General features: G+C 39.1%; 2 protein-coding genes across 2 annotated transcripts in view; one reads left to right on the top strand and one right to left on the bottom strand.

Moving 5' to 3' along the window:
- The window catches only part of LOC139938794 (leucine-zipper-like transcriptional regulator 1), a 61,114-nt gene extending 60,521 nt beyond the window's left edge, over positions 1-593 (bottom strand). The window contains exon 1 of the mRNA XM_071934426.1: positions 384-593. Within this exon, the coding sequence (XP_071790527.1) occupies positions 384-493 (110 nt within the window). The 5' untranslated portion in view covers positions 494-593. The remainder of the gene's footprint in view (positions 1-383) is intronic.
- A 3,508-nt stretch (positions 594-4,101) lies between these two features.
- Positions 4,102-23,464, top strand: part of LOC139938170 (matrix metalloproteinase-14-like) — a 33,016-nt gene continuing 13,653 nt past the window's right edge. Inside the window, exons 1-2 of the mRNA XM_071933561.1 lie at positions 4,102-4,688; positions 22,424-22,689. Coding sequence (XP_071789662.1) covers positions 4,458-4,688; positions 22,424-22,689 — 497 coding nt within the window. The 5' untranslated portion in view covers positions 4,102-4,457. The remainder of the gene's footprint in view (positions 4,689-22,423; positions 22,690-23,464) is intronic.

Raw genomic sequence — 23,464 nt, forward strand, 5'->3', positions numbered from 1 at the left:
ATCAATCAGGTAAATTAGATACTATATTATTTTATTTCGAATGAAAAAGTGGTGGCGCCATACGGAAACTTTTCCCTAATTACTATATCCATCCATCATATTCATATTATTAATACGCACACTAGCATGACTAGCTAGTTGAGTAAGGAAAATGTAAACAAACATGTCAACCATTTTTTAACACAGCAAGCAATCAATGAATGAAATTTAATAACAGCAACACAAAATGGAAAACCAAACACTATAAACATTACTACAGCAACAATAACTTAACTAGCCCAACATTGGATGTGTAGCCAAGCGTAGCCTGCGCCTATAAGAAAAGCAAAGGAGGCCCGAAAATAAATACATGTATAGACTGATAGAGTGATAAATATACGCACCGTGCACCAACAAACTCATCACAATCCGGCATTCGTCTCCATCGGTGGACGGTCTCAAACGGCCCAGTATCGATGGATACTTCTTGCCAAGTATGACTACTGCTTGCCATGGTTTGTGTTCAGAAACTTGTGCCTAAATCTATAAAAATTCCTTAAAATTTGATGAGTTCACTTTTTGAGCTCTCTTTTTCCTGTCATACGGAAGCTGCCATGTTGTTTGAGTGACTGCGCATGCCTGTCGCAAATAGATCAACATTAGACTCGCGCTTAAGTACTTCGAGTTTTAATAAAGGTTACCGCCGCTGAAGTTGACTTCCTAAAGCTGTTTAAAGCAAAAAATATTGCTTAGCCAATTTCTTTGCTAAGCAACAAATAAGTGAGGCACAAGTTACACTAACAATGTAAACTTGGTGGGATTTTTGCTAATTGTAAGTGCTTAGCAAAAGATGTTCCTGCTTCCAACTAACAAATTGGGCCGTCTGATGCGTGCTCCCAAACAAAACTTCCGTAGGCCATCTTTTCAAAAACAAAGGCTAAGTTAACAAGAACATTTAAACGGAAATCATCGGATATAACATGAACAATGAAGTTTTTCCCATGTGACTTTTAAAAGATGGTATATTTCTTTCAAGTTGTTGGACTGTTTCACTTTGATTGACATCCTCATTCGGCGTCCAATCACGTTCCAGCAGTATCAACCACCACTGGCAAAAGTTGTGGAACAATGAGCATTGTTTTATACGGTGAAAGCCCCACAAGCACCCTTATCGTTGACACTCCGTTTAGTAGTCCAATCAGGAACATCTCAAGGTCCTAAAAGGGATCACCTTCGGTTCGCCTGACCTGGCCCTTGGCCCTTCTTCGGGCAACAACCCAGCTCTTGTTAATTGTGTGCACTGTGACCCCGGCAAGACACTGTGGTCTTTGGTTGATGAGGCTCATCTCCATGCCATGGTAACATAAATATTTCCTTTCCTCCCATGGCATGGCTATCGTAACCATTTATTTGTTACTAATAGGAAGATGGTCACCGTGTTTAATTGCAAAAAAATAAATAAAATAAAACAAATACTGATGCCGATTGTTTACGATGACAACACTTGAGCCCAAAATTTTAACATAAAGTGAACTTTTAAAAGTAGAATCAAAACTATTTTTTCGTTCTGAAATGCATTTTGTGTATATGTATTATCTCTTATTTATTTTAATCAAAGATACTTTACACACTGAAGCGCATACTAATTGTTTTGTTTGCGTTGGTTGAATGCTTGATTGATTGATTGGTTGATTGATTGATTGACTTCTGTAGGCCTAACCCCTTCACAGGAAGTCCTTTGAAAGAAAAATAAGGGCAAATGGCTACTTTTCGGCCACCTGGTAAAACTTGATTTTCCTGTATCTTACAGGAGAAAAGAGATCATGATGGCCACTTTTCGGCCGCCAGGGTAAAACCTGCTTTTTAGAGCAGAGAAATTGCATTGTTTCATAAGACGTTTGATCTGCTTTTTTGCTATTCTGTTTTAAAGCAAATGGTAATTGTTCGTCCGCCAGCATAAGATATAAAATAAAACCTGCTTTTCTGGTAACAGAAATGTAGAAAAGTAGAAAAATTCATATAAAAACCCATAGCCCCACATTGGCTTTTCTGCTATACTCTGATACCAGAAGAGCAGATGACACCTTTTCGTCTTCCCCATATCTAAACTCTTTTACTTATACGTGACACTCGTCGAATCCTAAAAATAATGAGACTTGTCCTTCGCCCTATAATCAGCTTCTCTAAACCACTTCAAATCTTCTAGTCACTCACTCTGCATGCCGCAAGTGTTAATTGTGACCTCATCACAGGGTCATATTGTCACCCAAGCCTTGACTGGAGATGTGCTCCCTCAGCCCTTGAGGACACCAATGACCCACCCAGGGGCCTTTCTCAAACCACGGCTTGGGCTCCGGCTCAGGCTTAGGCTCCGCGTGCTGTGTACGCAGCTTGCATATTATAACCTGCATTATGGAGCAGCGCGTATTGCACGGATATCAGCACGCGGAGCCTGAGCCGGAGCCCAAGCCGTGGTTTGAGAAAGGCCCCAGGATACCCCCATGATTGATGATAGCGAAGAAAATACAAAGTAGAACAATAACATTGAGACCAAGTTTGACCCAACCTTGAGGGGCTATCAAGAGGAAACGAATAAAGATGAAACTATTAACTCAGGGGAGCTGAGTGGGAAATGATACTCATCTTAAAGACACTGGACACTATTGGTAATTGTCAAAGACCATGCACAGCCTTCTCACTTGGTGTATCTCAACATTATGCATAAAGTAACAAACCTGTGAAAATTTGAGCTCAATTGGTCTTCGAAGTTGCGAGATATTAATTAAAGAAAAAACACCCTTGTCACACGAAGTTGTACACTTTCAGATGCTTGATTTCGAGACCTCAAATTATAAATCTGAGGTCTCGATATCAAATTCGTGGAAAATTACTTCTTTCTCGAAAACTACTCCACTTCAGAGGGAGCCGTTTCTCACAATGTTTTATACTACCAACCTTTCCCCATTACCACAAGTAAGATTTTTATGCTAATAAGTATTTTGAGTAATTACCAATAGTGTCCACTGCCTTTAAAGGCTGACTGGACACCTTTGGTAATTGTCAAAGACCCGTATTTCCAACAGCTCTTCATTGCTCGTTGTTACAAGTAAATTTTTAAGCTAAACCCGTATTAAGGACACTTTGCGGGACATAAGTAATTCCGGTCTGAATGATGGTGTTGTCCGTTTGACAACATTTTGATACTAATTGACAAACTCGCTCACTTGCAAGGATGCAACACCTTTAACTTGGCGTTGAACGGCAACTCGTTACGCTATGCCTTAAAGACACTGGACAGTCTATTGGTATTTGTCACAGACCAGTCTTCTCATTTGATGTATCTCAACATACGCATAAAATAACAAACCTGTGAAAGTTTGAGCTCAGTTGGTCGTCGAAGTTGTGAGATAATAATGGAAAAAAACACCCATATCACACGAAGTTGTGTGCTTTCAGATCCTTGATTTCGAGACCTCAAAATTTAACGATGTAGAGCACCCTTCCTGTTCTTGCCATCTCCCGGAGAAGAGTTTGTGTTATGATACTATTGTAACGGACTTTTATTAATTAGTTGAATGGAAAATAACAACAAAATATTAAGTTGTCGTGGACCCCCTTTTAACATGAAACCTTCAATTATTTCAACAAACTTCAGGTATCCTCAGGCCTCAAACTCTTTGCTAAACTCATATACTGGGATGGCCTGCCAGGCGTAAGGTACTCCGAAAGTACGCGATCTGCACTAAAACAAAGCCTCCGCTTATTGCTCTCTACTAAAGGGAAGTAGCTCCATGGGTAGGGTTTCAAACTCGGTGACTCAAAACTGAAGGTCACAAGACCATCGTTTTCTTGAGAAAAAAAAGGAGCAAACGTTCTTCTTAGAGGTAAGATGTCAACAGAAAACGGTGTCCTCTATTCACCCTCTTTATAAATCATTCACCCTTGCTGACGAGTGAACGGACCTTACCACTGTTATGCTTCACTGTTTGAGCAACACGAATTAGGGCACCCCACATTGGATTTTAGGGGATGACTAATCATGTTCGTATGCTTATGCGTCATATCGGAGAAATTGTACACTGTGCATAAATGCGTTGCGGTCACACAGCGTACCAACAATACAGAGGGTGGTTGTGTGTAGGGTCTGTGGCCAGCAATGTGGGTGCGTTATGGGTGCAATTTAGGCTGTCCTATAACTTAACACAATACATCCATTCTTTTATATGAAAAGGAACACCCACTCGTCAACCACAAACCGAAATCCCAACCCAGTGTATTACAAGATGGAGTCACTGTCAGCAATAAACACTCACAACACGGTCACTGGAGTATTTAGATGATACACACTGCTCGTGTAACCACATCGAAGGGATTTTTCATGCACCGTGTTTCAAGCAGATATTCAACGGGACCGAAGAGCCTTTACGCCCGCGGAGTGTCTCAGCTCGCTACAGTGTGGTGTGAGGGAGATAACAACCATGGAAGGACATCAACAACACAGTACAGAGAAGGGGGAACAGGCTTCCGGTTGTATACGACGACACAGCCATACATGGACTTATTTACGATTGGGAGTTGTATTAGGACTTGTTTTGTTATTAGGAACTTGCTCAGACACTGCACCTGTGACGAGTACCAATAAACCCGGGGATGAAGATGCGGCTTCACCGGCAAATCTGGTCACCCCGGTACAGCTAAGAAGCGGATATGTAAGTTTAAAAAAAAATTGTAAAAGTTTCTGTATCCTGCCATTTTTTTCATTCGTTATGGTAAACAAATAGTATTTCATTTACTCAAAACAGATGCGATTTTCCTTTTTGTAAAAATTAGTGTAAAGGTGGTGGCCGATACAAAAAGGTTCTTCCAAAAAACAACAACAAAAAACGGACTACGGAAAAAGTTGTCTTTATTGTGAAATCTTTATAGTGTACTACATAAAGATTGCGAGGTTTATCTCCTGATTGGCCCCGAATGTCATGATAATGTTTAACTGACTGGCATGTCAATCTCTGTTCAGTCACAAATCCACACCAGCCATTTATGGTAGGTTACAATAGCATACATGTACTTGTTGCGATTCCATTCCTGCTCTCCCCCCCCCCCTTTTAGAGCCTAATAAAACTAAAATGAGCAAAGAATAACATTACGGAACTATTTAGAAGTGCAGCAGCAGAACTGTTACTTTATATTATTGTCATAAGTTGATGAACAAACTTCTTACTGAAATTGTGTTCAATAACCGGCCTCAGCATTTTTCTGTTGCTGAGTGACAACCTACATGTCCTTGTGATGTTATCGATGAGATCACGATGAGGTTTAGAAGCACTTCGCTCATCGGATACACACAGTGTCAGATGACCACACTTACGAGGTCACAACGTGTGCTACATAGACCTCCATGATATCACAGAAGGTGTACCAAATTACGTGAACCAATTTAAGGACACATTAGACTTATAGCACCCGATCTTTGCCTCAGGGAACTTTGTCTGTCTCACCATTTAGCTACATGGTCTCACAGATGCATGATTGAAATGTAAACGATGGCAAAGTTACACCCTTGTTATCGCATGTTGAACGCATTAAACTTGTGTCTAAATAAGGTACAAGATACCCAACGTGGAAATTTAAATTTCCTTCAGCCGGTAGACGTGATTGGTTAAGAAGCTACCTAACACTGCCCGAATGAGCCATGAACCTCTAAAGTTAGAACAGCTATATTAACAGCTTAATTCGCACCAATTCTACACAAGGGGCCAATTTCATAGAGCTGCTTAACCCAAAAAATTGCTTAAGCACGAAAATAGCTCGCTTATTTTTCACATGTTACTGGCAAAAGTGTCATGCCATATACATTGCTTGTGACTGGTACTAACTAAGCTGTTGTTTACTTAGAAAAACAATTGAGTAGAGTCTTGGCCGGTAATCTGATTTTACTCAGCAAGGATCTTTTTGCTTAAGCAAAATTTTGTGCTTAAGCAGCTCTATGAAATTGGGCCCAGGGTACCCGGTATCGTAATGCTATACAATAATGTAGACTAATCCGCACATTCTTGCTCCAAGTCAAGGGGCATTTTTTCTTAAGTGGAATTTCCTCCGTTGGATAAACATAGCTCTCTATATATTATTTGCCCCCTCAGATCTGCCCCCCTCCCAACACACAACTTTTTTTAAGTCTTAAAGCCAGTGGACACTATTGGTAAATGTCAACGACCAGTCTTCTCAGTTGCTGTATCTCAACATATGCATAAAATAACAAACCTGTGAAAAATTGAGCTTCAGAGGGAGCCGTTTCTCACAATGTTTTATACTACCAACCTCTCCCCATTACTCATTACCAAGTAAGGTTTTATGCTAATAATTATTTTGAGTAATTACCAATAGTGTCCACTGCCTTTAACATATTATTATGGCCTGGGAAATAAATGGCTGTTTCACCAGTAGGCCATGAGGTTCTGAACCTTTGCTGTCCCCAAATTCAGATGTTGCGTTTTGACGCCCGTTCTTTCAATTTATCTCGACTCCCGGAGGGGGTGTAAAGTTCGATGTATAAAGCTGAAATTTCGATTATTTTGCCGCCAATTTTATGTCGAGACAAACTATTTAATTGGGTGCCGAGTTAGTAGATTGAACAGATTTGAGTTTTCAAAGTGCATAGGATGAAGGGGGGGGGGGGGTAACATTGTGCGATTTCGAATGCTGGTTTGTAAATTGACGTGACGATTCGAGCAGCGCCCTCAGCAGTCTCAGTCTGTTTTCAGCATGCATTTAAAAATAACTTTGTACTCAGTTCATTGGTGCCATTCTGTTTTATTTCATTATTGACTTATACTGTTACTAGTGATCAGCAGCCGATTTCACGAAATGCCTAGTATTAATCCTATCTCGAGTTAGGACGAGTAGAGGATGGGTTCATCGCGTCATATAACTGTTTCGGATACGGAACTGAACTCGTCCTAAGTCCTATAAAAGTAATCCAAGTTAGGAAGAGGTTGGTGAAATCGATGTCAGGTTTTTTCGTCCTCTTTGAAAGCCTTACTTATGTCGCTGCTCGACGTTTCGCACAACTCGCTCTGTCTGTCTTCAGGATTTTTCGTATAAATATAAACGGAAGTTGAAGTATTGATTGAGTGGTTGGGAAGACCATGGGAAGACATTGTCATGACGATTTGTATTGACGTTTCGAGCAGTATGCTATGTCTGTCTTCATCAAAGCGATCCAAACAAACTTACCATGAATCAGATGCCTATCACAGTCAGGTCACGGATCGTCTACCAACTGTCTACTGTCTATTTACGGATATTGGAAAGTATACTGCCCCATTATAACTTGGCTTTTTGTAAAACCTGGATGTAGTCCAGGCATGGAATTACACGCAGGCCACGGAGGTCTTGGCCTTGGTGCCCATATTCGAAAGTTTCCCGTAGACTTATAAGAATATCCAATGGAAGTGCCCTTCGCAAAATGATAATGGCCTTGCTCTTTCAAACATGAAATCCCAGACCTGGTCACGAACAACCGGTACTTCACCGAAAGCGTCGATCACTTCCGCTTTTCAAGACATCATTTGCTTTTATTTTGTCTGCCATGTGGCATTTATTCCACAACGGAAAGAGCGATGATGTTGGGAGATTGCTACTTTTAGAAGGGTTTCACAAAATAAAACTCCACCTTGTCTCATACCAAACGTCCTATTGATGAGGGGCCTGCGTGGGCTCAACTTCACAAAACTCTTGCTAATTTGGGAACGATCCTATATACATGAATAGGATTTTAGGACGATCCTAAAATTAAAAACTTACCTGTTAAAAGAAATTCATTTCAAAGGGTTGTTCTGTATTTTGTGTAATATTGCCGAAAATGTGGAACGGTTTTGGTTATGTCCACGCAGGAATAATAGTTCCGTAAATGGAAAACACAATCTGAGAAATGGCATGCAGATTGCAGAAACGTTTCTCAGATTTAAATGTTATTGAAAATCTTTCTCTAGAACCACATTCTTTTGACATGAATCGAGGCTTGTATTGATGTGCACATGCAGAGCTTCTTACCAAAAAGTTTATTTATGGTCATTAATTTTTGGAGTAATTGTTTATTTATTTATTTATTTATTTTAAATCTTTAGACATACACAATACTTACAAGTTGTACAGGGGTTGTCAAGGTTAAAACAAAAGTATAACAACTGTCATCAAAAGATGTGTAAAACCAGACCCCTGCCAACGATAAAAATATAATTATACAATATAAAAGGTGATTGCACTGAAACATTTAAAAATCACTCAAAAGAAAACATTAAAACACAAGCAAAACCAGACTATTGAAAACAAAAAACTATACCCACAACAAAACGCCGCAGTGATAAGAGGAAGGGAAAACAAAACTATACCCTCCCTTTTAAAAGTTGTTGACAAAATTATTTTGTTTAAACTATAATTTAAAATGGCGTCGAGAGGTGGTATTGATTGAGACGCTTGTCGTTTAATGGGACAATTAATCACTTTTATTTTTACTTTCTTCCCTCGACAATGTGATGCTGAAAAGTGACATGCCCATTATTATTGTTACAACAATAACCAAACTCATGCACTTAAAATTCCAGACAGGGTCACTTCCGAAAAAGTCTTTTCGTTGACACCACTTTAGTTGGCAATTTCGAGTTTTCCCACTTTGTTTCATTCAAATTCACCGTCTTAAATATTATGACACAATGGAGGCACTGTTTAAGTGCGGTTTATCTCCGACAGTCGTCAATCATGGTTCCTTAAAAGCCCCGGGCCTTACCCTAAGTCAAGTTGGAGACCTCGAACTTTGAGGTCAGTGCAAGTCGAAGGATGACAAATCAGAGAGCGAAGGGGGCATATATCAGTCCGCTGGGAGTGATGTATATAAACTTCCGAGATTTCCTGATTACAGACACCAAAATATGGTGGAATTATAACGACTCGTGTAAAGTGCAACCCTTCATATTTAACAGACAATGGCCCAATTTCAGAGAGCTGCTTTAAAAAAATGTTGAGCGCAAAATCTAGCATAACTTTTAACACAAACCTTCAACTATCTTCACCAAAACAATCCCAAAATAATTTTTATCGTTGCATATCTGGTTCGTATATTGCTTGAACAAGTAATCACATTTTTGTAGCCTTTTCTAATTTGTTTTGACCCGTTCCAAGTAACAACCTCAAGCTTGAAGACTTCGTTTTGAAAGGGCAAAGGCACCAAAGGCATTTTCTCCTTGGTAAAGGGCACCCTATGAGAAAATTCTTAATTTCTACTGGAGCATTTTAAAGGCAGTGGACACTATTGGTAATTACTCAAAATAATTTTTAGCATAAAACCTCATTTGGTAACGAGTAATGGGGAGAGGTTGATGGTATAAAACATTGTGAGAAACGGCTCCCTCTGAAGAAACATAGTTTTCGAGAAAGAAGTATAATTTTCCACGAATTTGATTTCGAGACCTCAAGTTTAGAACATGAGGTCTCGAAATCAAGCATCTGAAAGCACACAACTTCGTGTCACAAGGGTGTTTTTTTCTTTCATAGTTATCTCACAACTCCGACGACTAATCGAGCTCAAATTTTCACCGGTTTGTTATTTTATGCATATTTTGAGATACACCAAGTGCGAAGACTGGTCTTTGACAATTACCAATAGTGTCCAATGTCTTTAAGGGCACCAAGGCAATGACCGGGGGGCATGGAGGCAATCGTCTTCGTTGCCTCCGTTCTCTATCAATGTTATGTCGATTTATATTATGATGACTGCAAGATGTAGACGGCGTAATACTACTTATACTATAGGATATTTCTGTTCGTAATGTCAGACACAAAGTGGTGACGTAAAGATCTAGACTCCCATGTGAATGCCTTGGAGCAATATTTATCACCGGTTAGTCAAAATACGGGCCTACCCCTTCACTCATCGTGGCCCGGGTTGTTCAGCATATTACTTGGTGCTGACCTATTCATATTGGTAGTTTTGTGCTGCGGTTTTAAAGGAAATGTACTGAGAACCTTTCGATTCTTTAAATGCTAAATGAATGTGTATAACAAAACTATAACCTGTGAAACGTTCATTTCAAGAGGTAGTAACGTTTCTGAGATATCGATGAAAACCAGGAGCGTTTTTTTAATCCACGCAGGAACAATAGTTCCTATCGTAATTGGAATGCACAATCTGAGAAACTTTTCTGACAACGTTTCTCAAATTCTAACTTTGGAAGATGAGAACTGACATATTTTCAATAACCACAATACTTAAGAGTGAAATTATTCTCAAAATGCTTTTATACTATCGAAAGCTGTTGTATGCATGCCCCTACTTCTATTATTATCAAGTTAGCTTTATGGGATTGGTTACCAAACCTGTACCCTCCCTTTCCTAACTTCACGTACACCAGTTTCCAATCTTTTTTGTTCGGAAGCAAAAGATTTTGTGGCATTCTTCGTCACAGCCAGGTGGTCAAGTTATTCACTGCAAGCTTTGGAATGGTACAGCATTTTTGTTATTTTGTTGCAGGTGGAAGTAATTTATTTGCAAATCATGCGTGGAAGTAACGCGTTTGCACTTTGGAATCGTTGATTATGAATTAATGAAAACCTTCCTCTGTGTTTATGCAGGTGTCGGTTCGGCCATAGAAGATTATAATTCATTATCTCCCACCCAACTTTGAACCTTCTTCGTTCATTTTGGGATATTAATAAAGTTCCGATTAAAGTTTAGGATATACTTTAAAGGTATTACACATGGGCCTACACATGACTGGTATATAGAGCTGATAAATTAGTCACAGACAGTGTTCATGTTTTGTATTAAAGGCAGTGGACACTATTTGTAACTACTCAAAATAATTTTTAGCATAAAACCTTACTTGCTAACGAGTAATAGGGAGAGGTTGGTAGTATACACCATTTGTGAGAAACCGCTCCATCTGAAGTGACGCAGTTTTCGAGAAGAAGTAATTTTCCACGAATTTGATTTCGAGACCTCTGATTTAGAATTTGAGGTCTCGAAATCAAGCATCTGAAAGCGCACAACTTCGTGTGACAAGGGTGTTTTCTCTTTCATTATTATCTCGCAACTTCGACGACATCACCAAATGAGCTCAAGTGTTCACAGGTTTGTATATTTGTTATGTTGAGATACAGCAAGCGAGAAGCCTGGTCTTTGACAATTACCAATAGTATCCAGTGTCTTTAAATCAACCAATAGCATACACACCATGAAATAACAAATGTGTGAACATTTCTTGGCTGAATCTCTTGTGTGATGAGTCAGGACAAAATAGTGAAAAACCATCATAATTTCAGCATGTAAACACATTGTCCTTGTTCATGGTTAAAAAACAACAACTGAAATACGCTGTGCATTTTTTAAAAGGTTTTCACACAGAATATGGATTAGGGAATTATTTTACTCAACAAATTATTGTTCTATAGTATTATGAACTTCATTATCAGTAAACTGTCAGACTAAAACGTTTAATGTTCTACTCCATGCTTCAATTACAACCCCAATCGGGGCATACTTTCACCTTTATTTGAACCCTCATCTCCCAATGAGAATGCAATGGCCTCCATCGGGATAACCGTGAATGCAAACGACTCCCTCCACTGATCAACGTATACTACTATACTAAGTCTAAATTAGCAGGAACGATGTCATTACTCTATCTAGGCTACATTACATAGTTGTAAATTATACACGGGTGACTTGGCACTCGTTCGTTGAATAGAAGAATCATAACGAATATTATCCGGCGTCCACGCGTTCACCTTCCCATGGTCAACCATGTCTGCCAGCGGGCCCACCCATGTAGCATAATGGCATATCATGTTCGAACATTGTATGGCATTATGAACGGCATAAATAGAGCCATTGTTCATAAATAATGTCCGTCTCGTCTCGTTGAGTTAAGCGTGATGACCTGGATGAAGGACTTGGATGAAGTCTAGGCGTAATCATCCAGCTGTTTTTGTAATCAAGGTGATGATTTACATGGCTTCCATCATGAGGAGCACGCATCCTATAATTCTCTCAGGTCATACCTCGGACAAAATCCCCCTCCGTCTTGGAATGAACTTCAGCTTTATGGGTAATCCAGGCACAGAAATTACGACTATTACTAAACCAAACCGACTTAAGAACCTAGAAAATAATACCGAGTTGACCGATGCGAGTTCGCTGAGCTTGTGAGAAGACTTCTGAGAGAGGGGTTGATGGATGCTTTAGCTTATCAAATTAAAATACTACTTTGTTTGAAGGAGAGACAGTCAACTTACCGCGGTGTCTAAGTTAAGAAGTGGATTCACAATAGGCGGTCTGGCCCTCATGGGGGTTCTTATTCCTCCATGCTTACATGAACGCTACTACAACGTTCTCAAGACAATAAAGTATTTCCAATAATGTATTCTGACGTAGGATAAATTAATATTGGACATTGGACATTCACAAAGGTTTGTACCGCGAATGTCCGACATAGCATTATACATTCACTGTACAAACATGCGAATGGCCAAAAATGTCCATGATCGAAAAAGCAAAATTAGCAAGTTAGTTCGGAAGGGTCCGAGATGTGATGAGTGGACTGGATAGATTATAATATCTTTAAAAAGGGTGACTTGTTAGGTGAAATGAAAGTGAATATCCATCGGTGAAAAATTGTTACGTGGCCAGTTTATCGAATTCAAAACAAAACTAAAGGAACACGTTGCCTTGGATCGGTCGAGTTGGTCTTTGAAAAGCGTTTGTAACCGTTTGTTATAAAATGCATATGGTTAGAAAGATGTTTTAAAAGTAGAATACAATGATCCACACATATTTGTCTCGAAGTTGCGTGGTTTTCCTTTTACTTTGCGAACAAACACGGTCGGCCATTTATGGGAGTCAGGAGTCAAAAATCTGACTCCCATAAATGGCCGATCGTGTTTGTCGACGAGGTAAAAGGAAAACCACGCAATTTCGAGTGATGCTTGTGTGGATCATTATATTCTACTTTTAAAATATCTTTCTAATCATATGCATTTTGTAACAAATGAATACAAACGCTTTTCAAAGACCAACTCGACCGATCCAAGGCAACTTGTTCCTTTAAGATTTCACTTGTTTGTTTCTCATTTGTGGTGGGGACTATGGATGATGTTTGGACATGGCACTGAACTACAAATACCACGAGAGAGACTTGCACAGTCTATCAAATAAGACATGGTATCTACATCTTGCAGTGTGACCGCAGCGGAAGAAGTGCATACCGTGTAGAGCCTCTACTTGAGGGATGTTGCTCAATATTCTCAAACACATGGGCTGGCCCAGCAGATGACGAGATAACACCTTATTTATGTTACTCTAATGAGCAGAATATTTACATTCTCCGTGCACACATATTTTTGGGTATCAACCCTTGGGGGCAAAGACATATTGATGATAGGCAACGTGCAAGGCGCTCAATTCAATGCATTTTTAAGTAAGGCATACAGTGCAACATTTGCATTGCACTACTTCTTTTAGGAAAATTTTAAACATTGAAACATATCTGTCGGAAATATTGCCCAAATGGACGCGTGTACGTGTGTGATGGGATCTTCAATTAACATTAAAGACCTATAATAGATGTTAAATTTGCATCGGGGATAAAGAATATTATTATTTTATTATTTTTTTTTTTTACCCATACACCGATGTGTGTTAGCACTGTATACTCAGTACTTTCCCGAGTCCTGTGAAAAAAAAGACCTAATCGACCCATGCATGCCCCCCCCCTACATGTACGCCCTTAAATACTCCATTATCCTCCACTCTACACTGTACTGTCTCAACACAAATTGTTTGGATTTCAAAAAGATTGGAATGCCTGGCCCAAATGATAAGCTTTTGTTTTACTACCGGTCCTAAAACCTTCGCTATCAGACAATTACTTCCTGAAGAGGATTTTGGGTCTATATTAGGTCCTTACAAAGTTATAGTGAAATCTGCTTTTTTTTGTATAATTTGGTATGCAACAAACGATTACGTCTAATAAAATCTGCTTTGTTGTTTGTAAAATTGATCAATGTGTATAAATAAGCCAATGTCAACACACTGAAACGTTTATTTTATACGCAAATTATGAACATGCCGATGACCTTTTCATCACATGCTGAAAGTTACTTTATTCTGGTTTAAAGATCTGCAAGGATTATCTTTGCCCTTCACTGTTCCCAAATCCCCGGCCGTGCCCTTGTCAACGGCTGTTACGTATTTGTAAAAAACATCATAATTATAGACGCTAATTATCATAAGCATCCCAGTCTGTGATATTCTTATAATATTGTTGCTGTTTTAATGTCTATGGTTCACGTATGTTTTGTGCTATTTTTAATAACTGTATTTTAATGTGCAAATCGAGAAAGTGATTTTCATGCTGGGCATGACGAATAAAAATCTAATCTAATCTAAAAAGTCTGCTTGTCATTATTGATGGTTTGATATACTGCTTGACTCTTGGAAGATGCATGATGCGCTCTCTCATCAACCATGAAGTTAAAGGCAGTGGAGGGTAATTACTCAAAACATTTATAAGCCTAAAACATTACTTGGTAACGAGTAATGGAGAGCTGTTGATAGTATAAAACATTGTGGGAAGCGGCTCCCTTTGTAGTAATGTAGTTTTCGAGAAGGAAGTGTTTTTCCACGAGTTTGATTTCGAGACCTTAGATTTAGAATTTGAGGTCTCAAAATCAAGCACATGAAAGCACACAATTCTTCGTGTGACAGGGGTGTGTTGTTCTTTCATTATAATCTCGCAACTTCGACGACCGATTGAGCTCAAATTTTCACAGGTTTGGTATATGTTATGCATAGTGTTGAGATACACCAAGTGAGAAGACTGGTCTTTGACAGTTACCAATAGTGTCCAGTGTCTTTAAAGGGTTTTGGTACTTTTTGTACGAAACAAAAATACACAAATTTACACGGGTTAGGTAATGATGGTAGAACGCTTCCCTACAAAAAGTACTTGCTGAGGTACTGTATTTTTTTAAAATTATTATTATAGAAATGAGTAAAACAATTTCACAATCAATAGTTTTCGTCTCATGAGACCGACATTATTGTAGCATGGCCTATACAACGCATGTACGCGATTCTCCTATGGCTTGCACAGTCTGTGATATTCACTTAAAAAAAAAACTTACGACAAATGAAGCTGAAACTTCTGCAGGAAAATTATATTACATACATGTACATCGTCATGCAAAGTGAGTAGGGCTTCATGTCTTGGCGAAAAACTTGTTATACAAAAGGTAAAAAACCCTTTAAAGTGGAACCAATTATCAACTGCACTTCATATTATTATTTGTCTACACCGCGTATGGTATCAATATCACGACATTGACTGACCACGTACACTACATCTTTAATAACCGAGTCAGTTAGAAATACCACTGAAAAATGTGGGAGAAAATAAATATTTAAATATGCGAGTGATACTAAATTTACTTATTGCCATTGCACGCAAATAATAATGTTTCATGAAACATGATATACTTTTTATACATGCATGGCGGCACCCGATCTTCGTTCTATTGCTATGCACAACAACTCAAAAAATATTGTATATATTATCTGTATTTTGCTGAGAGGTTGATGCATATTTTTTAGCAAAGAAACAACAAGATCTTGAGGGTGTGCTAGTGATTATAATATTTCAGAACGATCTGGGTTTTAATTTCCAGTTCCTACGGGTCGTCTTAACTGACTCATATAATTAATTGCAATGCCTACATTATAATGTACATGTAATAGGCCTGCTAATGATTTCGAGGTTGTCTTGGACTTGCCACACATTATTTTTAATAATTAACCATAGACCACGATTGATACATTCGGCGCCATACAATGCATCGATATTGCCGTGTGGTTGACCACGATGATATCTCGCACAGACAGTTCTTGGAAGTCAGTAATGATTTTACATTAAAGGCAGTGGACACTATTGGTAATTACTCAAAATAATTATTAGCATAAAACCTTTCTTGGTGACGAGTAATAGGGAGCGGTTGATGGTATAAAACATTGTGATAAACGGCACCCTCTGAAGTGCCATAGTTTTCGAGAAAGAAGTAATTTTCCACGAATTTGATTTCGAGACCTCAGATTTAGAACTTGAGGTCTCGAAATCAACCATCTAAACGCACACACCTTCGTGTGACAAGGGTGTTTTTTCTTTCATTCATATCTCGCAAGTTTGATGACCGATTCAGCTCAAATTTTCACAGGTTCATTATTGTATGCATATGTTGAGATACACCAACTGTGGAGGCAAGAATAGTGTCCACGGCCCTTAAACGAAACCTGTTCTTGGAAGTCAGGTATGATTTTACATTAAACGAAACCTTTTTTTTTAAAATGGTTTCAGATAGGGGCCATCAAAGTGCTTTCGTGTTAGTTTAAAACCTTGTAATAAAAAAGAAGGGGATTTTAATAAGATCGATGCTGGCACTCAATTGTACAATCAACTGTAACAAATAAATAGGGTATCCTTAGAACTAGGCACAGCGATACGTGAGTTAACAAGACTTCCTTTTTGCCTCCATGATCTAAATAAACTTTCTATTCTACCAGTAGGGTAAATTCTACTCCAAGAAATGCTCCTATCAATTTACCGTGCCCTAAACAGCCAAAGGGTCAGTACTTAAAATAGCAAAAGGCGTTTGGTTGTTTGGCGTTACGCTCTCTAATATTTCCTGAAATCGGAAATCCACTTAGGAAATATTTGTACTTACAGACCCTCAACTCGACTCTCGAGTCAAACCTCGTGAAGTAATATTTCAAGCACCATGGACCCCTGGAATGGGGCACCAAGGTAACCATTTCACACGTAGGGAGGAATTTCTTGTGAAACTTCCGGGGTGCGTGGTTGGCCTTTTTGTAAACCCTTGCCAAGTCATGGAAGAGGTTATTTCTGCTCGACTGCCAGGAATTGGAGATTGACACAAGGTGTGAAATGATCATGGGGTTATAGCGATGGGGGTTAGCAATCCCCGGGAATTTGCTGTGGTTTAGAATTAGCTCGTCTTGTGTATAAGGGGCAGGGAACGGGCGCGCAATCATCTCCACAGAATTCACCTTACACTAGCATCAGGAAGGATTGGCGGGACACGTAAAGGCCAGGACTAGGCGTGTCTAGACTAAACCCTGGAGATAACTCAACGAGGACTAGTGATATACACATAATTTTTTGTAACGCAAATGCTTGTGTTTCTCTTTGATTGCATCGAGTGATATAGCATTATACAGATCAAATCGAAGAGTTTGTAGCAAAGTCAAGTGGCGTGACATTAATCCAAATTGTTGCTGATCCAAACTAAAATTTATGAACGAACGTCAGACCAGCGGTGAAGCCAGGACTTTTCTCTTAAGCAGGTGGAGGGGGGGGGGGGGGGGGTGGGGGCAGGCACTTTTGTACAGGATCTTTTTTAATGGCACTTTGATTGTATCTTGTATTTTGTGGGAGGCACCTGGGGGGGAGGCACTTGAAACTTGTTTGTGGGGGGACACGTGCCCCTACCCCCTCGTATACCGAGGTTAAATGATTCAATTACCAAATATTATGAACAAATGATAATTTTAGCCAATAAGTAATTTGATCCAAACTTAATCCAAGTTTACAAACTTGAATCAGCTAATCCAAAGCCGACGATATCTCAAACTGAACTCAACCAATGATCCCCAATTTCTACTTAGTAAATCGTAGTCGATTGTTGGTGACAGCCTTGATATTTCTTTGATCGTTCGTTTATTTTTAGACTTATATAGATCCGTACATAAAAGAAGTTAGGGACAAGAAGAGTCCCTGGCATTGGGCCAGACAATGCCGATGGTGTTCCCCTCAGAATGTTGAGGGAGTGAGTCATGGGTCGGTTTCGGGACAACCGCGGGTACCTGGATGAACTCTTTAACACTGACTAGGTTATGGTTAAAGCTACACAATGTACCTCTAGGGTGCCAACGTGGAAGAAGCCATGTGTGCAGTTAAAGGCATTGTACACTGTTGGTAATTACTCAAAATAATTGTAAGCAAAAAGTTACGTGGTAACGAGCAATGGATAGCTGTTGAAAGTATTAAACATTGTGAGAAACGGCTCCCTTTGAAAAGTAACGTAGTTTTTGAGAACGAGGTAATTTTTCCCTCAAATATAAAAAAAAAAAAAAATTCAGGCCTGAAGCCTTTTAATAACAAATTTATTATACATCTGAAAGCACACACATTGTGCAACAAGAAGGGCGTTTTTCTTCCATTATTCTCTCGCAACTTCGACGACCAATTGAGTTCAAAGTTATGTTGAGATACACACGTCCCACCGTGAGAACACTTGTATTTGACAACCAAATGTGTCCTGGGCTGGATTTCACAAAGAGTTAGGACTTGTCTTATCTCGAGTTAGGACTCAAACTTAGAACTATAGCCTTAAGTTTTTAATATATTATCTTGTCCTAACTCTTTGTGAACTAAATCGACCCCAGTAGTGCTATAGGGTGCAAGAACATAGAAAAGCCCTGTGCACAGCTTCATGAGTGAACAGAACAGTGTCTCTCCAATCATGTTACCTCATCGCTCACAGTGTGTAGTCGTTTTAGACAGTTGTTGGCATGAGTCATGTGTACACCAGCTGACGTAATCAACAACCAACCCGATTCAACAAGGTTAACCTTTTTATAATAACTCACGAAGATTGAACAATTGTTTCTCACTTTTGTCGGTTAACAATGGACATGTGTTTATTTCTATTTAGGGAACATGAGTCACGCGCTTAATCTTATTACACAGCTGACATATTTCAACAAATTTTATTGAAAATTCTCTTTCTGGAATTGCTGGACTATAAATCCTTTATACAGTGTCATCAGATAGCAGGCCTATCCGATAGACACAGTAGTGTTTTATTTGGTCTCACTCTAATGTACTTTCAATAACTTCCGGGTTGTATGCATGTGTGCACTTGAAGTGTTTTTTTTAAATTGCTAATCGACCAGAAAGTGACTTCGTGTCGCCCTAACTGACCAATTCGACAAAAGGAAAACTTCCCATCTATTTGTGAAAAGTCAACCTGGATTCACAGCATTAACACATGTTTTACATACGAAGTGTTGACCTGAGAAGAAAAAGAGATCGCATGTAGGGAATTGAAACACAATGTGGACTAATACACGTCCACAAAAGTTTTTTTTTGCAGTATTGAAGAATAGGGTTTGTACAGAACAATGAATGTTCACAGAGTGACTACAACACCTGAGTGTTTGTATATATTGAAACCGAGGACTTGACAAAAGGGATCCGGGTATTTTGACAGGGGGAGGAAGTCGTCGCCTTCGCTTTCGTGTACAAAACTATATAAATGTGGCGTCACTAAAACAAAACGAAGCCCACTACGATAATTTATGCAAACCATCGCTAAACGTTTTATACTTTCAGATTTACAAGTAACACCATATTATGACAATGGCGATATCGTTGGAAAACCCAGTTTTTATGGATTTTCAAAGCTTGTATGTATCATTAATTAAATCGAGGGTAGCCGGAGGAAATAGTGAACGGAAAGACAGTCGGAGTCATATGAGTATTCCGGTTGTGTTGAGACCTGCAAAAGGTATTGCGTAAATCAAATAAAAAAACAGAAGAAACCCAAACATATACGTGCTCATATTTTAGGAATTTGAACTTGTGCGGAAAACTTCAATTAAAAATAGTTTTAATTGTTGTATAGTCTAAAAAGGCTCAGAAATCCCTTGAAATTACTGTGCTGGATGCGGACTGGGTATAACTTAGAAGTGAGGGATGCTGCCTTATGTTCAACTAAGTTACATGTGCCTCGAACACCACTTGTCCCAATTCTTATACACCCCAACAATCATTCATGTTAGGCCTATATATGTGTAGGGTTCACATCCATCCGTGCATGCAAAACTTGCACCTGCAACACATCGTGCCAATGTCTCAGACGCGATTGCCGCCTTTGCTACTTTACTTTAACGCCATTCTTAAATACACTGGACACTATTGGTAATTGTCAAAGACCAGTCTTCACAGTGGGTTTATCTCAACATATGCACATAATAACCAACCTGTGAAAATTTGAGCTCAATTGGTCATTGAAGCTGCGAGATAACAATGAAAGAAAAAACACCCCGGTCACACGAAGTTGTGTGCTTTCAGATGCTTGATTTCGAGACCTCAAATTCTAAACTTGAGGTCTCGAAATCAAATTCGTGGAAAATGACTTCTTTCACGAAAACTACGTCACTTCAGAGGGAGCCGTTTCTCACAATGTTTTATGCTATCAACCTCTCCCCATTACTCGTTACCAAGTAAGGTTTTATGTTAATAACTATTTTGAGTAATTTTACCAAGAGTGTCCACTGCCTTTAAATCAACCCACTCTCTTACCCCCTTCCTCCCCTTCGCTAAAAATTACCTCTTTAACAGAATGGAAACCAAAAATCACAGCTTTACGTCACTCACAGTGAGTGCGTCTACGCGATTAGAATGCGCTTGATTTGCAAAGGGAGGTTTTTGTAAAACAATGTATCCCCACGGGGTGATCAATAGAATAACTAGCTGTTCTCAAGGCGGTATTGCCTAATTCAATCACAGAGTAAAACGTGCAATGTTGGTGACTCATTTTGCGTGACCGTTGGTTGTGGGTATTTTAAACCATGGAGCTATTACTGTGTTTAAAAACGATGTCCACAGTTTAGACTTAACGATGCCAAGTTCACCTTATTTTCATTTGAAACAAATTCAAATTATGGAAGTTTTTTTGGCAGCTGTTATATATCACACACTTATATTATAATGGCCCAAAATGGGAACACTTGGGTGTAGGCCTATCTATGCAAAATATATTTATACATTACTTACCTGTAAGCTTACCCAAAAGGTGTATATAGGTAAAACCAATAAGCATTGATCTTTACATATAATATGTTTTCTTGTTATCTTATTTTAATATTACAGGTTACTAATTTTTGTTTATCTCTAAATAAAATGAAAGGGAAAGGCATGGACTTCAGTTATTTGTTTAGGTTCCGAAAGTCTTTTTGTATAGACACTGTGACAAAGTTGAAACCTATCTAGGGCATGGGTCTGGAATAAACATTGAGCATTTAAAAAGTTCACGTAATGTTAAAATGCTTCGAATTGCTGGCGCAAGCTTGCCCTATATCGACCGGACGTCACTCGTGATATTCAACATATTGGGCCGTAGCCCAGCGCTCCACGTGTTCATTCAGCGTAGAATAAACTCACGATCGCGATTCTACGACTGAAAATTATACCACGCTCTTTAATTTTCAAACATTCAGAGTCAACTTAGAGTCTTATTGAGAAATAAATTATCTACTCTGGTAAAACCTGGACATAGACTATATGGCAGAAAACTAATCAAACTTGCACGGTCTGTTTTCTTTAGACACAATTTGATATCAACATCAACACTTATTTTTCTAAAGACACAATTTTGCAAATTAGCTGCAAATGTATTCTGACCAAGAAAAAAATAAATTGCATTAGCCTATACTGTTAAGCTTCTGTTGATGCTAGAATTACACCAAAGGCAAGTGTTCTATAATTCCCATGCAGAATTTAATCTTACTTTAATGAATTATGAATGGCAGAAAACTGATCAAACTGTCACGCTCTGTTTTCTCAGAAAAACAATTTGCAAGTTTTCCGGGCACACGACGATCTCCTTAGAAATGTCCCTAAAAATACTGTCAATGTTCCACCTTTAAAGTAGGTCATGTGTGTTGAAGTTTAGCGCTTTGACTGTTACTCATTACCTCTTGTCAAAATAAGTGATGATTGTAATGATGGACAAGCACAGGGAATCAGACCGGGGTGCCTTCATAAGGTGTCTAGGGTTTCTTCGTAGGGTGTGTGGCCTTCAGGTCTCAACCCATTAATCATTCTTGATGACTTATCTAGATTTTGACCAAACAAAAGCTGGACCAAACTAAATTTTACAAGCGATCAAGGAGTTTATGGGAAACCGCTTCAGTCTCGCATGGATTGGTTGCATAGAAAATAAAATGGCATTATGGTGTCAAAAACATGGTGATACCAAATCAATGGCTAAACCACAGACCCCCCCCCCCCGAAGAAAAAAAAAATTAGTTAGAATAGTTGGAAATAGTTACGCACAATTTGATTGGCTTCATATTAAATCCACCAAGTACACCTTTGGTACTGTAAGGATGGAAGTCAACGATATGATTTGAATAATATGTAATAAATTTGCATCGGATAAGGATATGGTTTTATTCATACTCCAATGAAAACATTGTGTCAGTAAAGAGCCTCGGTACTTTCCCAATTCCTGTGAGTCAAACCTTTTTCATCATTTAATTCTGGCTCAAAACTACTCATTACCTCTCTCTCTCTTGTGATCGTTTTATTCACAGAGCTACCTTACAAAATACGGGTTCTTACCGAAGCCAAACCCATTGGCAGGGAGCCTACTATCTCATGAGGAGTTCAACGAAGGCATCCGGGCATTTCAGGAGTTTTACCGTCTTCCTGTTACGGGTGTCTTAGATCAGTCGACTTCATCGTTGATGGAGTTACCACGGTGTGGTCTCCCCGACATCATGCCCGATGAAGATGGCACCAGAAAGAGGAGATACGCTCACACAGGGGCTAAATGGGATCGTCGAGAAATTACATGGAAGTAAGTTATCATAGCGCTATAAAAAAAGTTCAACTTTTGTTGAACACTCTGGGTGAAAATTTTGCCACTAGCCGGGAAGCTCTTTCACCGTAAGTGTAAAGTTCAAAACCCGTCTGCAAGTTGCTCTTTTCGAGGCCAATTATTTTGCGCTACATGCCACCATCTTAACCGCCGTCACTTTGGAAACGTAACACTTTTCGGTGTGTGACTTCATAAAGTACAGGTAGGGGTTCCAATCTAGGGGCGGAGGCAAGTAGTTTCCGAATTGGCGGCTACAGCTACGGCTAGATTGCCGCATCATCGTGTGTTGAGGTGTAGGACATACACCTTTGGAAACAGTCGTAGCCGTAGCTGTACATGTAGCCGCAAATTCGGACACGGCAACAACTCAAAATTCAATAGAGGGCGGTATTGTTTTCTTTGGCAGGCAAAATGTTGTTGCCACAATTTTTTTCAAGCATTGTATTGTTTTACCTCCATAAAGTATGTGAACAACCCAAAAAGCTGTTGCGTTTTTTAAGATACAGTCTTCTCAAGTTCTCAATTATGACTTCCCGTCCCCTTGTTTTATTCCTTTTCATTCTCCCCTTACCCTCCTGATCCCTTCTCTTTTCCTCTGTAACTCTACCCTTTTACTATTTTAGCCCTTCCAAACACCCTCTTTCCCTCCCCATTAAATACCCTCGCTTAACTTTCCCTTGCCCCTTTCTTTTCACATTTCATGATGTATTTTCTTAACCTAAATCTTTTTTTTTAACATGTCCTCTGTTTAATA

This window comes from Asterias amurensis, chromosome 6 (genome assembly GCF_032118995.1).
Source record: "Asterias amurensis chromosome 6, ASM3211899v1".
NCBI lineage: Eukaryota > Metazoa > Echinodermata > Asteroidea > Forcipulatida > Asteriidae > Asterias > Asterias amurensis.